Raw genomic sequence first — 25,852 nt, 5'->3', positions numbered from 1 at the left:
ACACTAACAATGTGTTGTAGCAAAATTGAACTTGCTTGTAGATGCACTGTGACTGGGGCAGTATGTGGACTACACATAGGTGGAAAGTGCTGAGAATCTTGCTGCTTATCCAGATGGTCATAAAAACAGAAAAACAGGCTCAAGACAGCTAAAAAGCTTGAAGTTTACAGGTTGTCTAATCAGAAAGGAACAGCTGCTTACTAGGAAATCACTGGGAAAACAACTATGTTGTATCTGTGAAAATACTGGTTACAACTACAAACAATGACAGTCTTACAAATGCCGAGTAATGCTCAACAGACACATGGTGTGTTTTACAGAAACAACAGCAGGGGCACATTTGCAATTAGGACGAGTGAGAGGATACAAAATGACAAAACATCTGTTTGAAATCCAAAAAGTAGCAGTCGAATGCCAACACTTGTTTACTCTCTGTCGCTTCTGTCCAGGTTATCAACCAGTGACACACTTGAACGAATAGGTTCAGACAGAATTAAGTGTTGCAGTAAGCTGAAGTAATGGGTAACACTTCATTTTACGGTTCACATAGTTTCCTCTTCATCTCCTAGCAAGGAACTGACCGGGTAATTGGGAAGGTTCCTGGAAGGTATGTAATTTGGTACTACTGAAGAAATGAAGACAGTGCTCATCTAAGTACACTTTCAATTATGTATTTCCAAATTAGTGTTAGTGTAACTTAAAGAGTCTTTTACTTCGTAAACATGTTCATGTAAAATTCAACCGTGTGGTAAATAATTACAGAAATTTGGCAATACATATACAAGAGACAGATGATTAAAGAATGGTCAGAACTGATATCCTGCCAGTGAAATTAAAATTAATTTCCGGTTTAGTGGGTCTGGTCTGTTGTACAAACTTCAATAGATATGATTTAATAAAAACCTGCTCATTTGGTGTTGGGACAAAGTGTCATTTTGTTTTACTTGTCTTCTGGTTCAAGTGGCTCACTTAGTGGTAAAATTCAGTATACGTGTCCTTGTCCAGTGTTTGGCTCCATAACAAACCAGTTAGTAAATTTTCAGTCCAAGCCTTCTGATAGTCATTATTTTGGTTCAAGTTCACGAAACACTGGATCCCACATTTCCCATCATGCAACTCAATACTGCTCGCTTGTTTTAATCCCCACAACTTCATTTTGTAAAGCAGGCTGACAGTTAAAATCTTTTAAGTCTCAAGCCCAGACCAAGATAACATTACATAACTTTTACATCATCATGGATATTTTATTTTGATCTGGGAAGCTTCCTCCAGAGCCAGAAATCTGATTTCACGGCATGAGCAGTACTTCTCCTGTATGAAGTCAACTGAACTTCATGTGAAAAATTTGTGAGGTGACCCTTTAAGATTTTAACACTCTTTTAGAAGATTTGATCTGAAAAACAATAACTTCTAATAGACTCTACTTCACTTCATCTCTTCTGTATCTCTTCTATTGTTTATGGAACCATAGTGAAATATTTTGAACATGAAAAGTTAATTTTTGGGCTCATGATAGTAAAAAAGTAATCTCAACTCAAGATCCACTTATTTTTGTTTTAGTTTTAACGGCATCTTGGTCCAAGAAAGGGTTTACAATGTCCGATACACTTTTGATAAATTCAACCAAATTACACCTTGCCTGCTATCTATATTAACCTAATGAAAAATCTTTTACAATAAAGTATTTGGTAATATTTCAGGAAGACAAAGAATCAGTAGGTGTTCCAATATAAGGTAAAGGTAAAAAGATACAGACAGAAGAAGTTAAGATGGAGTCAGTGGTGTGAATCTGGGTTTGGTCCGCTGAGATGAGCTGCTGAGTGTCGAGGTGAGCGGAGAGAGAGATCTGCAGCGTAGGTTGGAAGCAACGCTGCAGGCAGGTGAGCAGTGGGACTACACATCATGATACATATACATAAACACATGCAGAAATCCCACACCAGTACACACAATTGATAGGACACCTTGAGCATGCAAATCTGAAACTGCTGCATCTTATATTTCCTTATTGATTTACGTCTATATTTCCTGAATTAAAAATGATGGGGGGAAAGTTGCGTGTTCTTTGCTCCTAGTTTTACTTGGATAAGCTACCGTGAAATGAACTCTTTCCGTCAAGGAAAAAAAAAAAACATTGCGTTAGGTAGGCAAAATTAAATACGGAGCTGTCTGGTTATCTTAAGGTCAATCACTCTGACAACACATGCACAGTGCTATCACACCTATAGTTTATTGACTTTATTTCAAACTGGATGGAGAACTACACTTTTTTGCATTTTTGTATTTGTTTTGTATTAGACAGCCAGGGTTCAAGTGTAGTGTAGTATGTATAGTGTACAACTATTTATTTCTCCATTGAAGGAGACTTCTAAAGAAACTGTTCTCACCAGAAAAACGCTTCAAACGCTGTAAACATGTGTTTGTTTATCCTGACAGGTGTCCTGTGGTATTTACACTGAAGACAGGAAGTGAAATATGACTCACAACACATCATACCAACTGCACAAGTGCTGTAAAAGGGTCCTGAAATTCTAGTTGTTCTGGTTTAGGTAATGGTGAGTCCAAACAAACTAATAAAAGTGAACTTAAATAATGGATCCGTACCAACGTTAATACTGTCCCGGCTTGATATCGGCTAGATGTGACTGATTCTGTTTTGTGGTCACTATCATTACAAAATGAGTGTAGACAAAAAAAAGGAAAAAGTGGGTCTAGTAAAACTCTACAACAAACCACAGCACTGTCTTTTTAAGGCACTTTAGTGGTTTTGTTTGTAGTCATATGAGCTTGAAAGACATGCTCCCATCCTGCCAATAAACTGAGGCGAAGGATCAAACACTCCAAACATGCTTGGTGTGAAGAAACCTCTGATATAAGCTTTCCCTCAAACTGACTAATAAGTGAGGCTAGAAGGGGAAAAAGGAGCAAAAGTCTCAGGAGTCTAAATGAGATGGTGGGATGCACTCACAAGGAGGAAAGATGAAAAAGCAGAGTGAGACGCTTATTAGGCTGCTGCACTGTGTGTGTCTCGGGTTGTGTGAATAGTGTGTATCAGTGTGGTTTTGCGTAAAAGTTTGCAGGTTAGTGTGTGTCTAAATTCTGTCCAAATCTGAATGTGTGTTGGACTGACCCCTGTCGTTGTCTGTGCACTGTATATTGTTGTTGGGCAGGATGACAATTACTGCCTCCTGGTAAAACCTGGACGTGGTGTTGCCAGGGTGTAAAAGTGAGGTCTAGTTATGCTTTTCATTTTCTTATGCTTTCAATGTCTGCTCTCTTGACTCATACTTTTACCTCTTCTCTCCTGCAGGTACATTATCCAATTTGTGAGGACGACACAGTTACCTCAGCTGTCTTAAAGTCCCTTTTTTTGCCTAAAAAAATCTAATGCTTTAACAAAAAGGTCTATCTCTGTATTGATCTTTTCCATAATGTTATCAGACATTTATGATAACAAATTGAGCCAGTAAGTGGCAAAAACAAGAACTTTCATTGGATGTACATAGTCTCCTAATGCCTAAAATGAAAACCAAATATCTACCCAAATAACTACTCCAATAGCTGTATATTTGGGTCCAGTCCTATGCTCAATACTGGACCAAATCCTAAAATGGTTGTTACCATAAGTCGCTTAATACCATTTCCACATTGGGAATGGTATGACTCCCATATTTGTCATACAAATACATGCTTACATTATTTCAGAGAAGCTCAAAACATCTTCAGTATAAAACCTCAGGCAAGATTTTCAAACATTTGCATATTTTAATAACCTTTTACAATATTAACATTTTCCTTAAATAAGATAAGCTCTGGTACAATATAATTGTGTAGAATGTGTAGGAACCTCAGTACAAAGTTCTGTAAATAAACTTAGTGACTAGCCTGCAGGACAACACTTGGGTAAAAGAAACACAAACATACATTTATGAGTAGTGTGGTTAATTGGTACATATCAATGTATATGTTACCATGCGAGTGTGAGCCAACATTTAGGGCTCAACAGCACATGCGAGAACATAAGTGTAAACGTGCATGGATTCTTTCCAGGTCTCTCACATACTGCAATGAGCCAACTACAGATGGAGCCATTAAAGTTTCTGTCAAATCTGCTAAAAGGCTGAATAACCAATTAGCATCCAACTACCACAAGTCTTTCACATCTTAATCTCCTGCTCCTTGTCTTCTACATATTCATGAGAGGCACATTGGCCCTATCAAGCTGTTTGCTCACTCCTGTCTGATAAGCTGCTGCGACACAAGGGGGATGTTTTTAAGCAAATTGACAAAAAATGTCAAAGAAACGGCATTGTTAGTATTGGAGAGGAGGGTGGAAAGCTACCTTGGTTTTAAAGATGCGCAGCCTTGACAGAAGGGAGAAAGATGAAAAATAAACAGAGGAATACACGTGAGAGAAAGTGTGAGGGCTGTTGTGGGGTAGATGGAGAAAATAAACAAATATGCTCATGAGTTTGTGCGAGTAGATGAGAGACAGAAAAGCAGAGAGAGGAGGGAGCTGGAAGGACAAACATTATTTGATTTAGTTCAATAAACAGGCAGAGAGCTGGGGAGTGTTTTTGCATCGCTGATTTACTGCTTGGAAAGGACCTCGATGAACAGAGCATCACCACTCTCTCCTGCCAATCAAGAGTGGGGTTTTTTTCCACCCCAAAAGTTTTTAGTTTCCCTGCAGCTCAATTAGACAAACTGGCACTGTGATTCATCAGCGTCGATGTCGATGGTGGTGCTGGAGAGGCTGCACTGGAAAATTATTGGTTTTCTTTATTTTTTCATGGAACGCCAGCCCCCAATTTCATTGTTTTGTAATTCTAATTTATTGTGATTGAACATGCAAATGATCAGAATTACATTTATTCATTTGTTAAAGGCCCATTTTTCAAACCTATCATAAAAGAATAAACACTTTTTGATATCCACTTATTTGAGTTCCCTTGACTGCTCCTGCTGTCCATAATGGCCATTAATGGATTAGCGCAACTAAACTGTAAAAAATGAGGGACAAATTCCATAGCCTTGATATATCGTTTAACACGTCAGTCCGATTAATGATTGCTGAAATGATTTTTTCCGCTTTGCTTATTTTTTATGTACTGTGCTGCTAGAGTCTTTGATGAAACCAGTCTACCAGCACTAAAGCTGAGCAATATAATGCTAAAAAAGTTCTTAAATTATTTTAGCCACCAAAAAAAGACCCACCTAAAAAAACAAAAAAAAACCCCAAAACATTAACAGTTAAAAAATGTGAATTTTCTCCACTTAATTTTACACACTAAAGAATCAAGGCAGTGGTAGACCAGCAACTCCCATGCAAAGTAAAATTACAGTTTTTATGCCTATGTTGTTATATATATATATATATATATATATATATATATATATATATATATATATATATATATATATATATATATATATATATATATATATATATATATATATATTTTACCTGGAAAACATACAGAAGGGTTTGCGGTATATTTTGAAGACCTGAGTTCCAAGATCACAAGATCACCGTGTGGTAAATTACATGAAAAGAAAAAAAACAAGTCCCTTGATCATATTAACACAAACATCCGTAATTCTGCTCGCTACACAATGCCCCATTTCTTCACCCTCTCCACACATTTAGCCAGCCATGTGCCAGCTGACACCTTGTGTACATCAAATTGATTTTTACTTTACTTGTTGTGGGATTCTTTTGAACAACAAAGCCACCCTGCTGTGAGAAGGCTTTCAGTCATTTAATGATTTAATGATTTTTCTCTGTGGCCTCTGCTCCTGAGCGTGCCAGTCAATAGTAATAAAATCTGTCTGTGTGTGAGTGCCGGAGCATATATTTATGCATGTGTGTTATGTGTGTGTGTTATGTGTGGTATGTGAGTGAGAGCAGATCTGCTACCGAGGAGTGCCTTTCGCCAACTTAATGCATGGTGCCAGAATAGCAGCTGTAAAGCCCTGATAGGAGGTTGGCAGCTTGGTCACTGGCCCTATGCCTTAAACTATGACAATCTAAGTACCCCTTTAGCATCAATTTTGGACACTCATTCTAGGCACCCCTCTAGTGTCAGTTTTTGATGCTTCAAGACAGCATGTCTGAGCTATTTACATTTTTAGTGTCCTTCAAACTAAACCTTAATGTTCACAGAAAATGTAGGTTTCGTCACTAAAAGTACCTCTGCTTTAGGAAGATCATGGTTGCGTTAAAATAAGTGTGTTTCTTGTGTAAATTAACAAGTGTGTGTTGACGCATGTCGTGACGTTAACTAGGTTACACGCATGAGAAAACTCAACATTAACTTTTGGTTTCACAGAAGACATGAACAGTGTTCTTCTGGGTGAAAGTCCTGTATTTGTTAGACCTATCCACCGACCATTCCCTCCCACCCGATGTGGACTCTCTCGTTCTTTATACAACATCCTTGGCTCGGATGGCTTTATATCCACTCCCATCTTTTTTTAATTGGGAAAGGTTTCAATGACATTTATTCCCAGGACAAATGACTTCGCAGTAGTCATGGCCAATACATTCTCACCCCACTCTTCAAGTATCGCTGCTTATTCAGTACTGTTCACTCCCACATACGACAGGTAAGGTATTCTTCTGTGTCTTTTGCTGACATTCTGGGACAGTGTGTCAACTGATGGCGATTCAGTGCATTGTGTCTTCTCAAAAAATACTTCCTGTTTCACAGGAAATGTAAAGTTTCTACCTGTTAGATACAAACAATCAAAATAAACCTACAATGCCATTGAAACACCTTGTATTTACATATATTTCTTGTGGAACTGGAGCACGTGGTTAGGTTTAGACAAAAAACACCATGGCTTGGCTCAACATTCATACAAGGAGCCAACAACAGGCTCCAGATTGCAAGTCAGGGGTTTGTTGGACCCTTCCACTTCCCTTTTCCACCAGTAACATGTTAAAGGGAGCCTTGTGTGTCAGCAGCAAAGGCTGCCGACAAAGCTGCTGTGTATGAATGATGTGGCCCTTAGAATTAGAGCAGGGGTAAAAGGGTTCAAGGGCTAAAAAATCAACAGGGTCTTAAGGCATTTCTACAATATTTCCATGAAGGCAACAGCAAATGCAGGATAAATAATGCAAAAAAAGCCATGCTTTTTCTGATTATTCACTCAAAATTGTTGATCCTGGTTATCACCATGTCTAAAAATCACATAAATGGCTGGATGCTGGATGCGTGTGCCTTATGCTCCAGATTTGCTTTCTTTATTTTATTATTTTGCTACAACTTCATTTAAAACTGCCCACTGTGGGTGCCACAATGAGAGGCAATCAAGGTCCAATCAAAATGCTGGCTATGGCGGTGAAAAATAATTTATGCATTGATGATAAAAACTCACAAAAATAATTATATATTATAAAATCATGAAGTGGTTGGCATAACAACCAGTACAACATGAAATTCTCATCATGTCCTTGACCACTGAGAAACCTGAATGGAATTAGAGATTATGTAATAATGTCAGGCATTGTGTTTACTACCTGCATCACAACAGTAATGTGTGTATGTGATGTATGTTTTTATGAAAGTAGTGCAGCCTTGACATGTTAGTAGCGTGCTTTTCCATAGATACAGCAGCCATATATGAAGGTTTCCATTCTTCTTTGACATTAAAGGACAATTTTACTGCCAGATTGAAGAAAGCTGAGAGAGAGACCTTGTCACATTAGTACCTTTCTGTATTGCTAATAGCAGGTTCACCATTATCTCCTGCAGTGAACAGCATTAAGATTTGTTCTCTTTACTGTCAGCAGTGTTTCAAATTGAACATTATCTAATTTAAATAAATAGAGAATAGATAATAATAATAATAAGTGCTCTTAAGATGTGAGTTTTATGCGTTGCAGTGTTGCAGAAGCCTTACGTTAATCTCACAAGATTCAATTCCAGCCTAACTAGAACTACCACCTTTATTTGTATGCCTCTGCACACCAGTGTTTACATCCATGTCTGTGAAAAATGGATGTTTCACACACATCTTTCCCCCAGCAGCACAGAAGATCTATACAATTAGCACAGACTGAAGGTGGATGCCCAGGATTAGTGTCACCAATTCAGTATCTGAACAAATGTCTCCCCCTCTTGTTTCTGAGTTATGATGTTGAGTAAAGGCCAAAAAACATTATAATGTCACAGTGAAGTTGACCCTTTGATAGTGAAGACCCCTTTTGGATATGAAATGTCATCACTTTATTGTATCCGAGACATTTGCGTGAACATGAGAATGACACAGATGCAAGGTCAAAGTGTTTGTGCCAAATTTGAAGAAAATACCTCAAGGTGTTTTGAGATATCATATTCAAGAGAATGAGACTAATGCGATGTTTGTGTAGGTTAATGTAACCTTGACCTTTGAACACCAAAATCGAATCAATTCATTGTTGAGTCCATGTGAATGTTTGCGGCAAATTTGAAAAAAAAATCCTTCAAGGCATGCTGTAGATATCATGTTCACAGTTATGAAAGAGTGACCTTGACCTTTGATCTATGACCACTAAAATCCAATCAATTTATTGTTGAGTCCATCTGGACATTCGTGCCAAATTTGAGGTATCACATTCATGAGAATGGAATGTACACATGGACATAAGAATATAAGAATGAACAACCCGACCAGCTATCTCCATCGCAGGGGCATAATAAAGTGTCATTGTGACCATGAAGATGTGACTCGGGCCTTGTTTATACATAAGACCTACACACTAAATTGCCAGCACATTTATGTAACAAGGTACATGCCTGAGAGGGACTCCAGAAGCCAAATGCAAGATGGTTATTGTTTTTGTTCCCTCCATACTGTTACAATGACAAATCACATTTATCAGAATCAGGGCAAATGCACTGGTTTTAAAAAACAGAACGTTATGCAAAAATCCTCAGACTACTGACACAGAAAGGCAGCTGAAGCTATAGAGGAAGTTAAACCGAGGCAGATGAGAGGGGGCAGAAAGCAGCAGTGGCTGTGGTCATGGTTACAGATGGTATGGAGAGTGACGAGAAAAGTGAAAGAGCAAAAGAAACACATGGGAGACAGAACAAGAGAGCGTGAGTGATGGAGAGTACTGGGCACAGTCTCTCCATCTCTTTATCATCCAAATGCTCTCCAGCCTTCACCCTGAGGCTGTGCTGCTAATGGATTTACACTATGGGAGACATCAGCGTGATACAGCATGCTGCACTAGCCCTGAATGCACATGTAGTGTATATGGTGAGAACTGTGTGAGAAACATATTTACGTTATATACACTCATCTGGGTTAAAGCTCAAATGTCTAATCTAGAACTTTTTTTCTGTATAACTACATGTCGTAGTTTTACCATCTGCTTTCTGGGAATTTGAAACCAAGCACATTTCCTGAAATATCAAACCATTAAAGTAATCAAAATTAATGCATCAATGCAATAATTATCTTTACAAAATCAACAGGTGTCTTACAAAACAAGACATGAATCTAAATCAGTTGTGAAATGCAAGTAGTGGAGTAAAATGTAGCCTATATTTTACTACAGAAGTATAAAAATAAACATGAAAAAGAAATGCTATACTAGAAAGATTATAGTATTTAAGAATCTAGTAAGTTAAATTCCAACAATGTAACATTTATGACAATGGTTTTGGAAAGGTCTACTTGGTTGTGCACACTGAAGTGACAAATCTGATACAAAATACATTTGAAGAGGTGAATGCACAACACGCAGTGAATCTCAACACCATAACTTCAATGTGTTGCTGCGCTGCCAGCCATACTGTTCCTCTCCTGCCACTGTAACTCATGACAAGCCACCAAATATGTGAAAGTGAAGGGAACAAACACTGCTGCATCTCTGGAAAAAGCTCTAGCTTGCACAATGTTCCCATACAAAAAAGTGTGTGTGTATGTGTGTGTGTGTGTGTCCACGTACGGCATTAGGCCGGCACAAGCTGCACTTCAGCTGTAATTAGAATTGATTAACATTAACAAGCTCAAATTGTGTATCTCACAAGTTGTAGTTCTGTACTAAGCCAAACAGGTGTGCCCTCTCAGCCCTCTGAGGGGAGTACAGCTCGTGCTGTATATTCACCACACACACACACACGCACACACACGCATTTCTTTTATGTTAATGCTAGCATGTGTAAGCTACGAATAGGCTTACATCCTCATACATGGAGAAATCTCTACTATAGTAAGTGGAGCAGAATGCGTGATTTATACATTTAGAGATTTTGATAAATACTCTATCTAATGAAGACAAATGATCAAAAGGACATTCGAGGAGAAAATCATGAGTAAAATTTATCTCCTGAGTCAAAGTAATACACACACAGTATTGAGTATACAGAGAGTGCTACAGCTACATAATTTCAAATTAAGCAAAACAATCAATAAGCATGTGTGCTACAGGTACATCTTCTAGCTATATATAACCTCTGCCAAGTTCCAGGTTGACATGCTCTCTGGTTTCAAATCATCCATACTTCCTGTTCCTATGTTCTCTGATTGCTCCGAGAATAACCGGCAGCGTAATTGGAAAAGCTCCTGTGGTTCTCAAGAGTGCTAACAGACAAAGACCAACACCCCTTTTGTGCCATTTGTGGCTGTTCCTTTTAAGAGTCATATCATACAGCACAGCAGCGAAGCACTGAGGTACAAGATGCACCCGGGCCAAGGACCCATCTCTGAGTACTTACACATTTAAAGATGAGGTCATAGGACAATTTCGTGTTATGGGACATACTTGTCCTATTATAAAACAATTGCTCTCTCTGTATTTCAAACATTAGATGCAATACAGGCAGAATTTTACTACTCACCCATTAGCTTTCAAGTGGGATATTAACCCTTTGCCACCTGAATAGACATCCATTTTTTTGTGCAGCATTGAGACACTAAAATTTAAACCTTTGACAGAGGACAAAAATGGTTTGATTTCTTTTAAAAGCACAGGAATAAACTAGCAAGACATGAAAAGAAATGTCCTGCAAACTGCAAAAAGTTAAGAAAAGGTGACAAGGAAATGATTTGAAATAAAAGGTTAGGGGGATTAGTAGATATCATCCAAAAAGAGGGGAAAATATCTACAAACTCATCATATATATTTAAAATAATGTTACAGAAAACCAGACAAAAAATGTTTTTAGTACTTTCTCGCAGTAATTTTCATTCTTCTTTTAAAACGTATATATATATATATATATATATATATATATATATATATATATATATATATATATATATATATATATATATTTACATTTTTTCTGCTTATCGTCAGACAGTTTTCTTAAAATTTCTTGCTAATTTTTGGGCCATTTCTTCTTGAGTTGCTTGTCGCTGTCCTGATGTTTTTAAAAGAAATCAAGCTAATTGGCACAGGTTTCAATTGGTTTAAAGCATAGACTGTATAAATAGTGGATGTTGCTACCATGACATCACCTATTGGTTTTTGAAATCCTTTTTTGAAGCCTTGAATATAAGACATACATGGCTACGGCCACATTCCATTTGAAGCATACACAACAGGCTCCCTTCAAACTGCATCCAAAACTGGTACAAGACAAACCCACTAACAACTCGGTTTGTTGAGCTCTGCTACAACCCCATTTGTTGTGAGTAAATTTGAGGCCAAACCTAGCAATAATCTACTGTATCCTTTTACTTTATTCATTACACATGACTTGACTGCCTTGACTGCCTTTCTTTAGACCAACACTTCATGGTGAGTATTACATGTAAATTGGTAAGTTACATAAAAATTCACCCTGCGTACAGTTGTCACAATCAGGGAGATTTGCTACAGAAACCCTGGACAAAATTTGTGTACCTGGACAAAATTTAACAAATGTGTTACTCCTCGGATGTAACTTGATGTTACCAATTTTTTATTTAACTTTAAAGGTCTCCTATTATAGAAGGATTGGCAAGATATCCCTGAGCTGCACAATGTTTCTACATTTCATCTGTCATCTTGGTTCAAGGAGATATGTAATGCACTTACAACACCTGGCCAGTGGGTGGCAGTGCATGGCACAGTGCACTGGGGTCCACTGTGGTGGCTTACATGCAACTATAGAATCAAAACCCATGGATATGTATGAAAATGGGATTTAAATAGCTGTCCACTGTAGTGACCACTGTGCATGAAACATTAACCCTTTCATTCATAATTTAATGAGTTTAAAAGGAAGAAGGGAATGTGGTGTTGAGTAGGATCAGAGTGTGGTTTCTAAGTTTGCTGCTAACTTGTCATTGTGTGTTTACAAGCTTTAAAAGTGCATTTATTATCTGAAAATGGCAATAAGAAATTTGAATTCTGAAAGCACAGACTCATTTAAAAACAAAATCCCCAAATGACTAAAAATCAAGATGTAGGCACAAAGCCACTATATCACATATCGACAAAAATCCAACAATCCAACTGTGCATCCATAGTATCTAAGGTGAATTATAATTAACCAATAACAATAAATATAACCTTTTTAGTTGACCGGAAGAAATCTTAAGACACACTTAGTGAGGATAATAGATCTGAAAATTTTTGGTGAATAAAGCATGGTGTACTGAAGTTATATCACATTTTAATTTTGGATGGACTCTCATTGAAGCTCCCTCTCGTCTGCCTGTCTGTCCTTTGTTTTCCATCCCAGTTAGATACGAGCCTTTAAATACCTGATATTAAAAGCATAATGATGGTAACCAGCTGTTTGTAGAGAAGTTAAGCAGTGTCTGTGTCTCTCTAGGGAACACTCTCAGTGTCCTCTGATAATGAAAGCCTCTGCGCACCTAGACACATACACACCTGAGTGCACATGCACATTCAGGTCACACAGGCACCACACACAGGCATACTCATGATTAAACACTAACAAAAGCCACCCACAAGCAACACATAGTCTCCAGATGTAAATGCATCAAATCTGACAGATGGCTGGGGAGCTATTCCTCTCATTGATGTGCACACTTTTATAATGGCCGAATTCTGTTCTGCATTAATCAAAGGAGACTAATGCACCTACAGCGGGCGAGGGGAGTGGTTCCAAATGGGGCAAGAGATGGCTGGAAAATCACAGTGGGCGCTGCATTCAGAGGAGAGACATGCTGCGACTACAAAGAGATAGCTCCATTTGGGGGGAAAAAGTGAGCTCTAATCTATTCATTTGTTGCCACTGTGGTCATCCTCACTCACTGTCCTCATCGGTCATCATCCAATCCCTGCTGTGAGCATGAGCACATAGGGACCTGTGGACATCACTTTGAGAACTTTTCTATTAAATTGCACATTCAGTGAAATAACCTAGAATTACCGCCTCTGGGTTTTATGCCTCTGGGAACCTGTCAAACTGCAGTTTACATCCATGTCAGTTCAGATGTATCCATGTACCTATGACAGATGCAGCAGGCAAGTTTACATATTCTAAAAGACAGATGTTTCACACACACATCTTCAACCCAGCAGAACAGAAGATCTATGTAATCAACATAGTTTCAAGATGGGCATCCAATATTCTGGCACCAATTCAAAATGTTACAGCATTGAAAAATTAAATAAATTAATTAATTTCTCTGTTGTCATTGTTTCTGTTGTTTGGTTGTGATGTGACCAAGGACAGCAGGGATGAGGGAGGGTGGGAAGGGCATTCACATATTGCATATTAAAAATCAATAAAAAGAGGTTTTGACAAATGTCAGGAAAAGTGTTTTGCAAAACATTATGATTCAACAGAGAAGTTGACTTTGGATATAAAATTACATCATTTTATCCCATTACACACTGAACAGAAATTCATGTGAATTTTGAGTCATGGCCAAAAATATGTCTTATGAGGTCACACCGACCCTGACCACCAATTTTAATCAGTTTATCCTCGAGTCCAAGTGAACAATTGTTCCAAATTTAATGAGATTTCTTGAAGTTCTTCTTAAAATATGGCATTCACAAGAATGAGATGAATATAAGGTCATGGTGACCTTGACCTTTGACAACCAGAATCTATTCAGTTCATCCTTAAGTCCAAGTGGATGTTGGTGCTACATTTGAGAAAATTCCCTCGAGGTGTTTTTGAGATACTGGTTCATGAAAATTAGACAAACGTAATTACAGCGACCTTGACCTTTGATGACTGAAATCTAATCAGTTCATCACTGAGTTCAAATGGATGTTTGTGCCAAATTTTAACGAATTCCTTCATGGTATTCTTGAGATATGATTTTCACTAGAATAAGACAAATGCAAGGTAACAATGACCTTGACCTTTGATCGACAATGTCTAATAAGTTTGTAATTGAGGGGGATTCTGGTGGCTCGGGTGGTAGAGCAGGCGCCCCATGTACAGAGTCTATGTCTTTGCCGCAGCGACTGTGGGTTTGATGACGGCCTCAGCCTTTTGCTGCACGTCATCCCCTCTCTCCCCCCCTTTCATTCTATTGCTGTCCTATCATCAATAAAGACAAAAAAGCCACACATAAAAAAATCTTAAAAGAAAAAAAAATTATCAATGAGTTCATGTAAACATTTGTGCCAAATTTGAAGAGATTCCCATAAGGCATTCCTAAGATATCATGTTCACGAGAATGAGATGGACGAGATCTCAGTTTACCTTGACCACTGCAGAGGCATGAAAAATGTTCTTCAAGCACTAGCTTGTGCAATTCAAATACCATGTCTACTTTGTTTACAAAAACAGAAAACATTCAACAATATATAGCCTTCAACATGTTAAATTAATCTGTGCATTAATCTGAGGTAATATTTCATACAAAAATCCCAGTTTAGATGTCTAAAGAGTGATGAAAACCCACATAGATAATTGTGTCATAAATTGACAGAACACTCAACCAGGCAGCACTATTCACCTCCGCCTTCATGTAAAAGTTAAAGGGTCAATGAGTGATTATAGTTATTCCTCCGGGCAGCACTGAATTCGTTCCTCCAGAAGACTTAACAGCGATTTCAAGCAACCCCAAATCATTCTACCTCTTTCATCCCTGGAACCAGTCAATGTATTGCGGGTATATAGATTGAAACTAGGGTGCGATCTATCCACTCCCGAATCTTGTAGAGGTTTAAATTACTATTCCATTCAATTTTCCACCTCTTATCTATGTAGTCCAGACATTCCACTCCCCAGCAACATCTCCCCAAACCAGATGAGATATATAATCCCTGCAGCGCGCCTTTATGACACGCTCGTTTCGTCACAAAGTAGCAACAGATCCACCCTGAGCATGTCTGAGCTTCTCACCCTATTTCTAAAGTTGACCCCAACCACCGTTTGGAGGAAACTCATTTTGGCGGCATGGGTCCGCAATCTCATTCTCTCAGTCACTACCCAAAGCTCATCCCCACAGGTGAGGCTCAGAAAGTATATTGACAGCCTTCACCTCAGGAGTCTGATATAACATTACTGCTGACTCCTCATGCTCCATTTTACCTTCACTTGCGCACAAAACACCAACATACTCTAACTCTTTCATTTGGGACAGTAACACATTCTCAATCCAGAGCTGTGGCAAATTAGTCAACACTAAGTAACAGCAATATTTGGGGGATTGACACAAGACATAAACCAACAGCCTACTGAGTCCATTAGAGAAGTGAAGAAAGAGAGAAAAAGATTGCCGACAGACAAGTTCGAGTGTGGTTGTTCTTACCCGGATGTTGTCAAAGGATGCTTTGTTGGTGACATCATAGAGAAGGAGGAGAGCTGAGGAGAGACAGGGATAAACATTTAAAATTCTCATTTACTTGACTGCAAACTGTTCTAATAAATTACACTCAAAAATAGGATTTGGAGAGTCACTTTGTAACCAATGATAGAATGTTTAGGTAGGTTATCAATCCACAGTTTACATCGTTCAAATCACAAACATGTATTCTTACATAGCCATGGAGCCTGTTCACTAATTTATGGCGCAAACCATTCTGTTATCAAAAAATTGCTGCAGTGGCTGCATCAGTACAGCCAGTGTCTAACCAAACCACTACTTATCGTGACCAATGTCAGTGCCACACTGCTGTGGGAATTAAATAAGGCAAAGAGGAAGAGGAAAAGAACATGAGGACAGGAGAACAAAGTGGGAAACGAGTGTAACATGTAGTAAGCACTGGTCAAGGTTGTAATGAATCATGGAATGAGAGAACATAACAAGCAAAGCTGTGTCATTGTCCAGGAGCTCCCTGCATGATTGATCAGCCAGCTAAAATGACTGAATGTCTCCAGGACTGCTTCCTTGTTACCCTGCTAGATAAAACATCTTGTGATCTAATGGTGCTGTATAATACAAAATCATTAAATAAGGAAATTCATCTTATATTTTCATTACCTTCCATTATCCTTTACCACATTAAACACTTTTTATTCCAGCCACAGTTTTTCATTAAATGCTGTCTAACTTCCTTTATATCTGCTATTGTTTGTCATTGCCAGCAAAACTGTGAATCAATTTCTTTTCAATCTGTGTAATTTCATAAATAGCTTTTGATCTTGTAACACTGTTATCAATTAGCAATGATTGTCTAATTTACATAGATAATTTTTTTTTCATTCCCCACTTAATGATAATCAATGTAGTCTCCACAGTTAAGTTAGCTGCATGACAAATCAATAATGATTACATTAAAAACAGGACTGTGGAGTTTTATCTTGCCAACATATACTGTCTGCAATACATATGGCAAATACTGCAATACTACAACTATGATTTCATGCCCTCTCCCATATCCCAGCATGCCCCACCATGCAATCAGTAACTACTTAAGAAGCAAAGATACTGTGAACTAAGAAATTAAAATGTATTCATTTTTGAAAATTTAGAAAACAGTCAAACGAAAACACCAAACATAGATACACCAGTGACAAAAGACTCAGTTCACAGCTAAACTGTACACTAACGTCACATTTTATAAAGCAAACAGATAGCTGGGAAAATGCTTAATGATTTAACATGCACAGTACCACAGTTGGACTCACAATAGCAAGTTCTTTATAGGAATGGATCAATGCAGCAGAACCACAGATATCATTAACTGTATCACTTTTCATTCCATGCGCTTCTCTTTCTTCTCAAAACATGCCACATACATTTCCCACAATGCAACTTGGCTGTCAGAGATTTGTGTGTGCTGTATGATAGAGGTGGCTGATGCAGAGATAAGAAGCTACCATAGCTACCACAGAGTGTATAAAATAATGCACTGTAATGGAACCCATTGATTTTTTTGGGCTACCACTTTTAAGCCATGAGTTCAGCACTTTGACCGTTGCCATCTTGGTTTTTTTGGAACCAGAAGTGACCATATTTGGATGAGAGGTTGGAGGTGTGGAGGAGTGAGGGGTAGACCTGACTGAGACTGAGGACAATATTGGCAGACACCAAGCAGCCTGCCCTTAAATATGCATTATTGTCTGCAAAAACTGAATGAAAAAAATATGATCAAAAAAGGCATTATTTTGGGACTTTCTGTAAACATGTTAACTTATGCTGTGAAGTTTGGCATGAGGATCTCTGGGGATTGACTCCAGCCTCAAGTGGCTATTTGATAAATTATAGTTTTCGGCACATCTGCATTGACTTCTTTTTTCAGCCTTGAAGATTACCACTTGGTTTTAGCATTGAAATACATCGTAGGAAGGAGGTCACTGAATAACATCTTAATGCATTATGTTTCCTGTCAACTGCTAGAATTTGTTTCTTTCCCAATCAAAGTTGCTAAAGCTAATAAATTGACCTTGTGGGATTTTCGAGATTTTTTTGTCAACTACTGTCTCAAAGGTCAAGAATGAACTTTCAATCTAAACTTAAAAGCAAACATGGACAAGAAGTCCTTAAATTGCTCAGAGGAATGGAAAAATGTTTCCTCAGGTGGTGCAGATGTTTCTCTGCATTTTGTATAAAGAGAAAATAAAGCAAGATCTGGATGGAGTAGTGATGCCGCTTTTACCATCTCGTAACAACCCCACCTCAATTAAGAGGACTGTCTGCAGTTCTACAGTTTATGTAAATGTTCACACAGGTAATGTATAGCTCTAAGGGTACTACTAAAAGTGTTTGGTGGAAAAATGTGTTAAATCATTTAAAAACACATCATGTCCTGTTGCTTGACCTTTGAGAAACAAACAACAGTGTGGAGCACCACAGGACTACACCACCTCTCCGACCTTTCCTTTCTTTAGAATTCATGTACAATTTTTTTAAATTAAGTTTTTTTTTATTTCCAGAGTTGAGTTCCACTGTTTTTGGATCTTACACAAGAAAAATGCATGGAGAAAAACTTCTAAAATGTCTCCCACCATTAGTGCTGTGCTCTACCTTTTACTGCAGCATTAGTATTACACCTGACAACACAACCACGCATGTGAATTCTAATTACCTCCAACTGCACCATGCGAGGTAATATCACCTCAGGTATTTTTCAGCACAAGCAAGAGGGTGTGCATTATAAAGCTCTGTCAGAGACCAAAAACTCATTATACCTACGAGGGCAATTGTAACTCATTTTCTCAGCTGGATCAACTTTCACTTGGAATAATTAGCGTAAGCTAATTACCTCCACAGCACCCCTCCTCCGCCTGCTGAATGTAATCCCTCTAGCTGTCTTCTACTATACCTGCATCACATTCAATCCTCATTCTTTCTTCTCTAACCCATACCTCCTTTTCCGTACCTGTCCTCAACCCCTGCACCCCTCAACTGTGAGCACATTTTCAAGAAGTCCTCTATTTGTTTATTCCAGCCAGACAAGTCCATGATGGGTGTTTAATGAGTTGTAATCACCGTGAGTGTGAACTTGCTCTGTTAATCTGAGAAAACACAGAGGGGGAGAGAAAAAAGGGAGAAAAGAGAGAGAGGAATGACCTGCCCCACGAGTTAATTTCCTCTGGTGTGGCTCCTGTGTTTATCAGCCACCTGAAAACCAGAATAAACCACAAGGAGTCCCCCCCCCCCAAATCCAATTACATCTTGCCAAGTGCAAAAGACAGACGAAGCTCGAGAACTTTCTCAGAGCAGTAGAGACGCTAAGAGTTTAGCGTTCACAGGCAGTTGATTTGTGGCTGCAAAATAGTATACACAAAGTAAGAAATAACTGCTTTGAAGGATGAGTAAGTCAAGCTAAAGGGCAGAGGAAGAGAGAGAAAAAAGCTGGTATTAGTGAGAGAGGAAAGGCAAGAGATTCAGGAAAGATGAGAGAAAAAGGTGAGCGAGATTAACCACGGAAAGGCAGATAGACATATTGATGGATCGACCTATAACCTTACCAAGAAACTCTGAGTCGAGATACCATGATGAGAAAACAAAATGCTAATGACAGAGGCTGATGTAGAATATAAAGTGAATTCCTCTAGCTTCTTTTAATGCTCTCTTGAGTAGTAAGGCGAAAAACGCACACTGGATTAATTACATGATTAAGCGTTAATGCAGGCCAAAAAAATAAATAAATAAGGGAAATGTGATCAAAAATGGATTTAATTCATTTTTTTTCTGAAATCTAACTGTTAAATTGCACCACCTGCTGATCAAGACAAACAAACGAGAAACATTTAGGACAGAAATTAGGAAACTGTCCTCATCTAAACTAGTTAATATTTAGCAGCTGTAGACTGAAAAAATGTGTTTCGATGTGCTGCTCAAAGGCTACCTTCCTGCAACTGTTGAGTTTGAATGTTTTCCTACATGAAATTCTATGCATGAGTTGACATTGTGAATCGATCAACAAATCTTGAATGTCAATATGATAACTTTGACCGTTCTGTTTGTTTTTACTGGTGCTTAAATTTCTGCTGGTTTATGCAAACTACAAATATTCTATTTCTTAACTTGAACAAAGAAAAAAGGGGGTGGTGCAGCACTACATCCCTGCTATAAATGGTTCAGCCTGTTCTTTCTTATTCTGAAAATGTTGCGCAACCCCATTCTGTGGACGATCAGGGAGGTGCAGATGTTCCTCTGCATCATTGGAGGAACTAGTGCCATAGCTATTATCATCTGGTGAAAACCCTGCCTACATTAAGAGTACTGTCTGCGGTGGAAATGCAAAATAGACAAGAGGTTTAGGTACATGTTTGTACCAGTGACCAACAGTTCTAAAGGGACTATACCAAAAGTGTTTGGTAGGAACGCAGCTAAATATCACAACAACCATTGAACGGATTGACGTAGGCTTTTGAGAAGACATCAATGGTCCCCAGTGGGTGAATCCTACTGACGTTGGTGATTCTCTGACTTTTCCTCCAGCACTACCAGCAGGTCAAACATTTCTATAATTCTCAAATAAATAGCTTTTTAATAATTTAGGTATCAGGATTTTTGGGTGTTGAAGGTGAATTCTGAAAATGTCATTCATATTTTTGTTTGATATTTTCTGCTCCATTATCCTAGAATGGAACAATGTGCTCCCTGCATGACCCAAATGCAACCCGCCAGCACCCCAATATTACACACAGTATGAACTATTTGACTTTGTGAGCTGCTGCCACCTTGACTTATCAAAGTTCCTGCAGGACACCCTGAGCAGGAAGGGACAGAGTTTGATGGAGTGAAGTGATCCATAACGAGCACAGCCATCCATCATCTCTCAGATCATAATCTGCGTCAATAATCACTTGCTGACCTTGGCTGCTCTCCTTCCCTTGAATAAGTTGCATAAACAAGTGATGCACGCAGACACACGCATGTAAATGGAAGTACCAGTTGGCCCACAATACACGGTGTTTTTTTTTATGATGAGTGACTTTTAGATTGAGCAAATCAGTGATTAAATTACAATACCATCTTTACTTTAACTGCACACTGTTAACTACTTTGGACTTTAACCAGGTATGTTGCAGTTATATGGTTTGCATCCTTTAACACCCAGATGCCCCAGAGGCTTTCAAAAATGAGCATTACAGGAGAAAATGTACATACGCATAACAAGAAATTCCACAAAATTTGGTTAGTTATATAGTAATTTCCATTTATTATGTTGTGTTACACTTTCAGTTTGCTATATTTCCAGGATTCCTGATTTTTTTCTTACAACAGCTAATACAAGATAATGATTAAACTATGCATTACTTACTTAAGTGAATGCATGGTAGTATTTCAGCTCAAGTAAAGCATGTGAGTGCTTTTTCTGCCACTTGCTTAAAGATAATTTCTTATTGTGACAGAAACGTTTTGGGTTTCAGGGGTGACTTTCATGGATCGACTTACATGCACGTTAAAAATGCTAGAATATTTCTATCAAAATGCAAATGGAAGCTAAGTACCAACAGTCCCTCTCCTGCTCCATTACTGCCCTGAAAATTAAAAGCACACCTATGATTGCTCCACACTACATCCACTAATGAAAAGCCAGTGTGTCAGTGTGTGTGTGTGTGTGTGTGTGTGTGTGTGTGTGTGTGTGTGTGTGTGTGTGTAATGTCTGACTGATGAGTTTCACTTTATTTCCTCAGGCAAGTTGCTGCCCCGACATTGATGTTACTGTACGACAAAATGAGACTGAGCATCTGAAATTGCTACCAGCGCCCCCTCATTCCATCACCTTCATTATTCCTGTGACAGTTGCAGCAGCAGTTGTCATTTCTACCTCTTCTCCTAAGCTAAGCACAGCCCACAGGGCGCCATTCCATGGTCCCCAATTTAGAGAGGGGTGGATCAATCACAACGACAAGCGATTACTAAATTCTCCAGGCATTGTGACAGCCGAATCCATTAATATTTGGAGCCAGTCTTTTTGGATAAATGTTAAAGAGGAATGAACAGGTAAAGCATGTGAAATATGAGAGCTGGATCAATGTTTGAGGATGATAAAGTGAGCCAAGATATTATTGTGTATAGAGAATAAGCTTAATGGAGAGTGTACGCAGGGCGATTCATATGCATGCGCGCGCACACACACACACACACACACACACACACACACACACACACACACACACACACACATTTTCGAACTTCCTCTCAACTCACTTAACACAAATGCCTGACAATAAAGCCTAGAAAACGCCTTTGACTGTGACCTTGCACATCTGTTTTAATATGCAGGAAGCAAGGTATGTGTGTCAGTGTGTGTGTGTGTGTGTGTGTGTGTGTGTGTGTGTGTGTGTGTGTGTGTGTGTGTGTAAGAAAAAGACAGTGAGAGCTTGATGATGGATCGCGCAGCTCACGGCTCTCCCTTTAGTGGTGCAATATCTTCAACGTTTTGTTCCAAATTGCTGTTTCCCTCTTCTCCATCCATCTCTCTCCTTCCCTTTCCCTTCCATCTTTCCTCCTTTAACATTTCCCTTGTTCCCTTCATACTTTCTGCGCTCAACTCTTGATCAGCGTTCCCTCCGCCGCTGTCCATCCTCCTGCCTCATATGGGACACGCTTCGCCCCCACAAGCTGCGGCTGATTGAGGCCTCCAGTCGCTCATTAGCGATGAAAGTAGTGACCCAAGAAGATGGAATAGAGGGAATAAAAAATGATGCAGGCTGGATGGGACGAGGCAGAGCAGAGCAGAGACATAATGGGGTAATGACACTGATTTAATATGCGATAGATCTCGTCACTGTGGGTCCTATAGTTGTCATTTCTCACTAGTTTTCCACGTTCTTGCATCCTGTCTGTTATAGCTCATTTATGCCATGTTATTTGGCACAGAGGAACAGAGCAGGGACAGATTGAACTAAAATACAAACATAGAGTTATTATTGTCACATTTTCACTTCAATACAAAACTACAGTACCCAGAATGCTTTGAGGGATGCTATTAAGAAGTATAATTGCTGTGGATTTAGTGGGTTAGCTGTGGGCTACAACTCAATCCCTATCAAATATACAATATGCAATTTCTTTTTTGCCACTATGGGCCTCTCAATCGAAAAAATAACAAAAGACAGAAATACCATCATTGCAGTTGGTTTCTACTGCTTAGCATTCGTTCAGTGTTCATTGTTCAGGAGGTTTTTACCAAGAGCCGAATTATTTCCAGAGGTCTCTTTTCCTCCAGAATAAATGGAATTGAGTCATTTAAACCAGTAAACACACAAAATAAAGCAGTTTCACGCTAAAAACCTGTGCTTCTCTGACACTGTTTGGCTCATCCCAGAGGGGCAGCTAGCCCAGCCCCAACCAGTGTGTTCACATTTTTCCACAAATCATTTAAGATCCAGATGTTCATACTAGGAGCAGAGTTATCGGTAGAGGTCCCCTCTACAAAACAAACAGATCCCAGATTGATTTAAAATGATAAAAACACTAAACAAAACAGTTTCATGGTAAAAATCAAATGTTACTCTGTGTTTCCTTTATTGTGGAGGGGCACCAAGTCCAGCTCCTTCTAATGTGTGCTGAACTCTTTGTTTTGATTATTTAAGATCCAGATCTGCTTACCAAATTATCTGCACAGGTCTTCTCCTCTCTAAAATGAATGCATCGCGTGATTTAAACCAGTAAAACCAATTTAAAAAGCAGTTTCACATTTAAAAAACAGTGTCTCTTTGAAGCTGTTTGGCTCGTCACAGAAGAACAGCTAGCTCAGCATTTGCTGATGTATGCTCATGCTCATGCTAATGCTTTTATCTCTAATAGTTTATGATCCAGAAGTTTACATTGGTCTAGTCATTTTCGACATATAAATGAGAAAATTTACATATTATATCTTCTTTTTGTTTATGTTTTGGCAAACTTCCAGCACTAAAAGTATGCGAAACTAACTATTAGCAGTTCCTTTTTGCAATGTACCCGTGGAAGTACAGGCAAATTTCCCTGGAGTCCTTTGCTATCATAGAGAACCTAAAAATATGATGATTCTCATGCAAGCTATGAGGAGCGTCATTTATCATTTCTGAGTGAGTTTATGGACACTAGTTAGCAATGACATTTGAGATTATGATATCCTTGAAAGATATAAATCATAAAGAATCTTGTGCATCACACTATTCAGATTTATGATTCCCAGAGAGAGTGTGATTTTTTTCATGCAAACTGCGGCAATCTGTGGCAATCTGTGTTACAGGTCTAAAACTACCTTAATTGTCTCGATGAGCTGTGTGTCAGCTCTTTGACCTCTTGGGTGTATTGGTGAACAGGTCAAATCACTGGGACAAACCACAATAACTAACTGTTATTTTTAGAACACCAGCATGCACCTGTCCCTTTAACCTTTGTCCCTTTTGCCTCAGGTCTGTCCCCTTTATCTGTCCTGAACACCTACTGGGAATACGCGCCTTACAGTCTGAAAAACCTTAGAAATAGACCAATTAATTGAGACACTAAAATATTAAACCCCACTACTTTTCCCATTTTAATGACTCCCTCATTAAATAAATCATCATATCACTCCTTTTAAAATAATCAGTTTAAAAAAAACTGTTTGGCATGTTAAATAGTTAAAAACAGAGCTGCTTCACCACAGCTCTGCAGTCATGTGACACTAACGCCGTGATGAGGACATGACTGCTTTTTTTTTGTTTGTTTCTGAGACAATATAAGAAATTCACTAAAAACTTTGGCTCTGATCTGATGCAGTCACCACTCTGTTGCCTCGCTCAACACCCCACCCACAAACCATCTGATTGGTTAAACATCAAAAGTAACAGCCTATCATCACTGAAGGCTGTTGGCCACAGAAAAGCTCAAGGAAAACTGAAGCCATTGCTCCTGTGAGTAAGCTGAAGTTGTAATTAACATCACAATATCTCATACTAAATTTGTAAAATTAAACCAGGTGGACATTTGTAGCAAATTGAATGCGTTCCCTTAATGCCTTCTTGAGGTATCGCGTTTCCAAGAATGGGACAGAAGGATGGAAGGTCAACGCAAAAACCCTAAAAGAAAGTAAACTGCAAAAACGCAGTGATTTGTTGGTTTTATTTCTAACTGCACTATAAAAAACAAAACACATTGTCAAAACCTCACAGGAGCCTGAGCTGCAGAAGAGTTACCAATTTTTGTTCTTCTTCATCTTGTTTTAAGAAAGTGTTGAATATTTGCACAATGTCAGCACTAATTTCACTGAAAATTGAAGGATTTTTGCATTAGACATTCCTCAGACTGGAATGCTTCTTTTGTACAAGATTTCATTTCAAGAGATGGCAAGGAAGGCCATTACAGGAAAATAGCGCAGCCAATGCTCCTTGTTCGGAGTACTACAGCCCAAACAACCTCTTTGATCATACACCAGCACACATTGGAGCAGCCATGTGAAGGGCAGCTATTACCTGTGCTTTGGAATGTATTAACTGTGTCTCTCTGTTTCTTTAAATTCATCTTGGTAGGTCTTTTTCTATGATAATGGGAAAGGACATTTGGGGAGTTTCATTTCAAGCTAAAATGTCCATCATTTGTAATGCAACATCTATGTTGCAAAGTGACAGAGTTAATGGTAGTGACGGGGCTTTCTCTTGAGATTACTTGGGAATACAATAATTTCACAAATGCACTAAGTGACTACGTGCCTGCATATCATCTATCATAAAGGATAAGTGCATGGAGGTGCCTGGAATAAAGGCGCTCACTTTCTCCCATTACCTGAGCCCTCTTGACAACCTTGAGCTCCATTCTTCTTTAATTCCTCTGGACTCGTTACAGGGTTCTGCCTTTTCACTGAGGCATAATACCACTTCATTGCAGGACGAGCTTCTATTGAAAGCTCTACAAAAATTTCTCTCTACCCTTTTATTCATCCTGCTCTCTTTCTCTACATTAGCTGATTCGTGAAGGTTGCTGTACAGTGTCTCCAGCTAGCTAGTCTTAAAGTTTGCATATTTAAACTGGTCTGAATGCTTTGTTCCTCTTTACTTCTTATTTCCTTTCTTGATTTGTTGAAGTTAATCTAACCTAATATTGCTCCATCTTTCATGTG

The 25,852-nt window shown here is 38.7% G+C and overlaps 1 protein-coding gene across 1 annotated transcript in view; it reads right to left on the bottom strand.

Annotated features, from left to right (window-relative positions):
- rab26 (RAB26, member RAS oncogene family) overlaps window positions 1-25,852 on the bottom strand; it is a 96,153-nt gene that overhangs the window by 21,079 nt on the left and 49,222 nt on the right. Inside the window, exon 5 of the mRNA XM_042507760.2 lies at window positions 15,676-15,728. Coding sequence (XP_042363694.1) covers window positions 15,676-15,728 — 53 coding nt within the window. The remainder of the gene's footprint in view (window positions 1-15,675; window positions 15,729-25,852) is intronic.

This window comes from Plectropomus leopardus, chromosome 19 (genome assembly GCF_026936395.1).
Source record: "Plectropomus leopardus strain MGB_pleo_1.0 chromosome 19, ASM2693639v1, whole genome shotgun sequence".
NCBI classification, from domain to species: domain Eukaryota; kingdom Metazoa; phylum Chordata; class Actinopteri; order Perciformes; family Serranidae; genus Plectropomus; species Plectropomus leopardus.
This window is presented reverse-complemented; position numbering and strand designations above follow the sequence as displayed.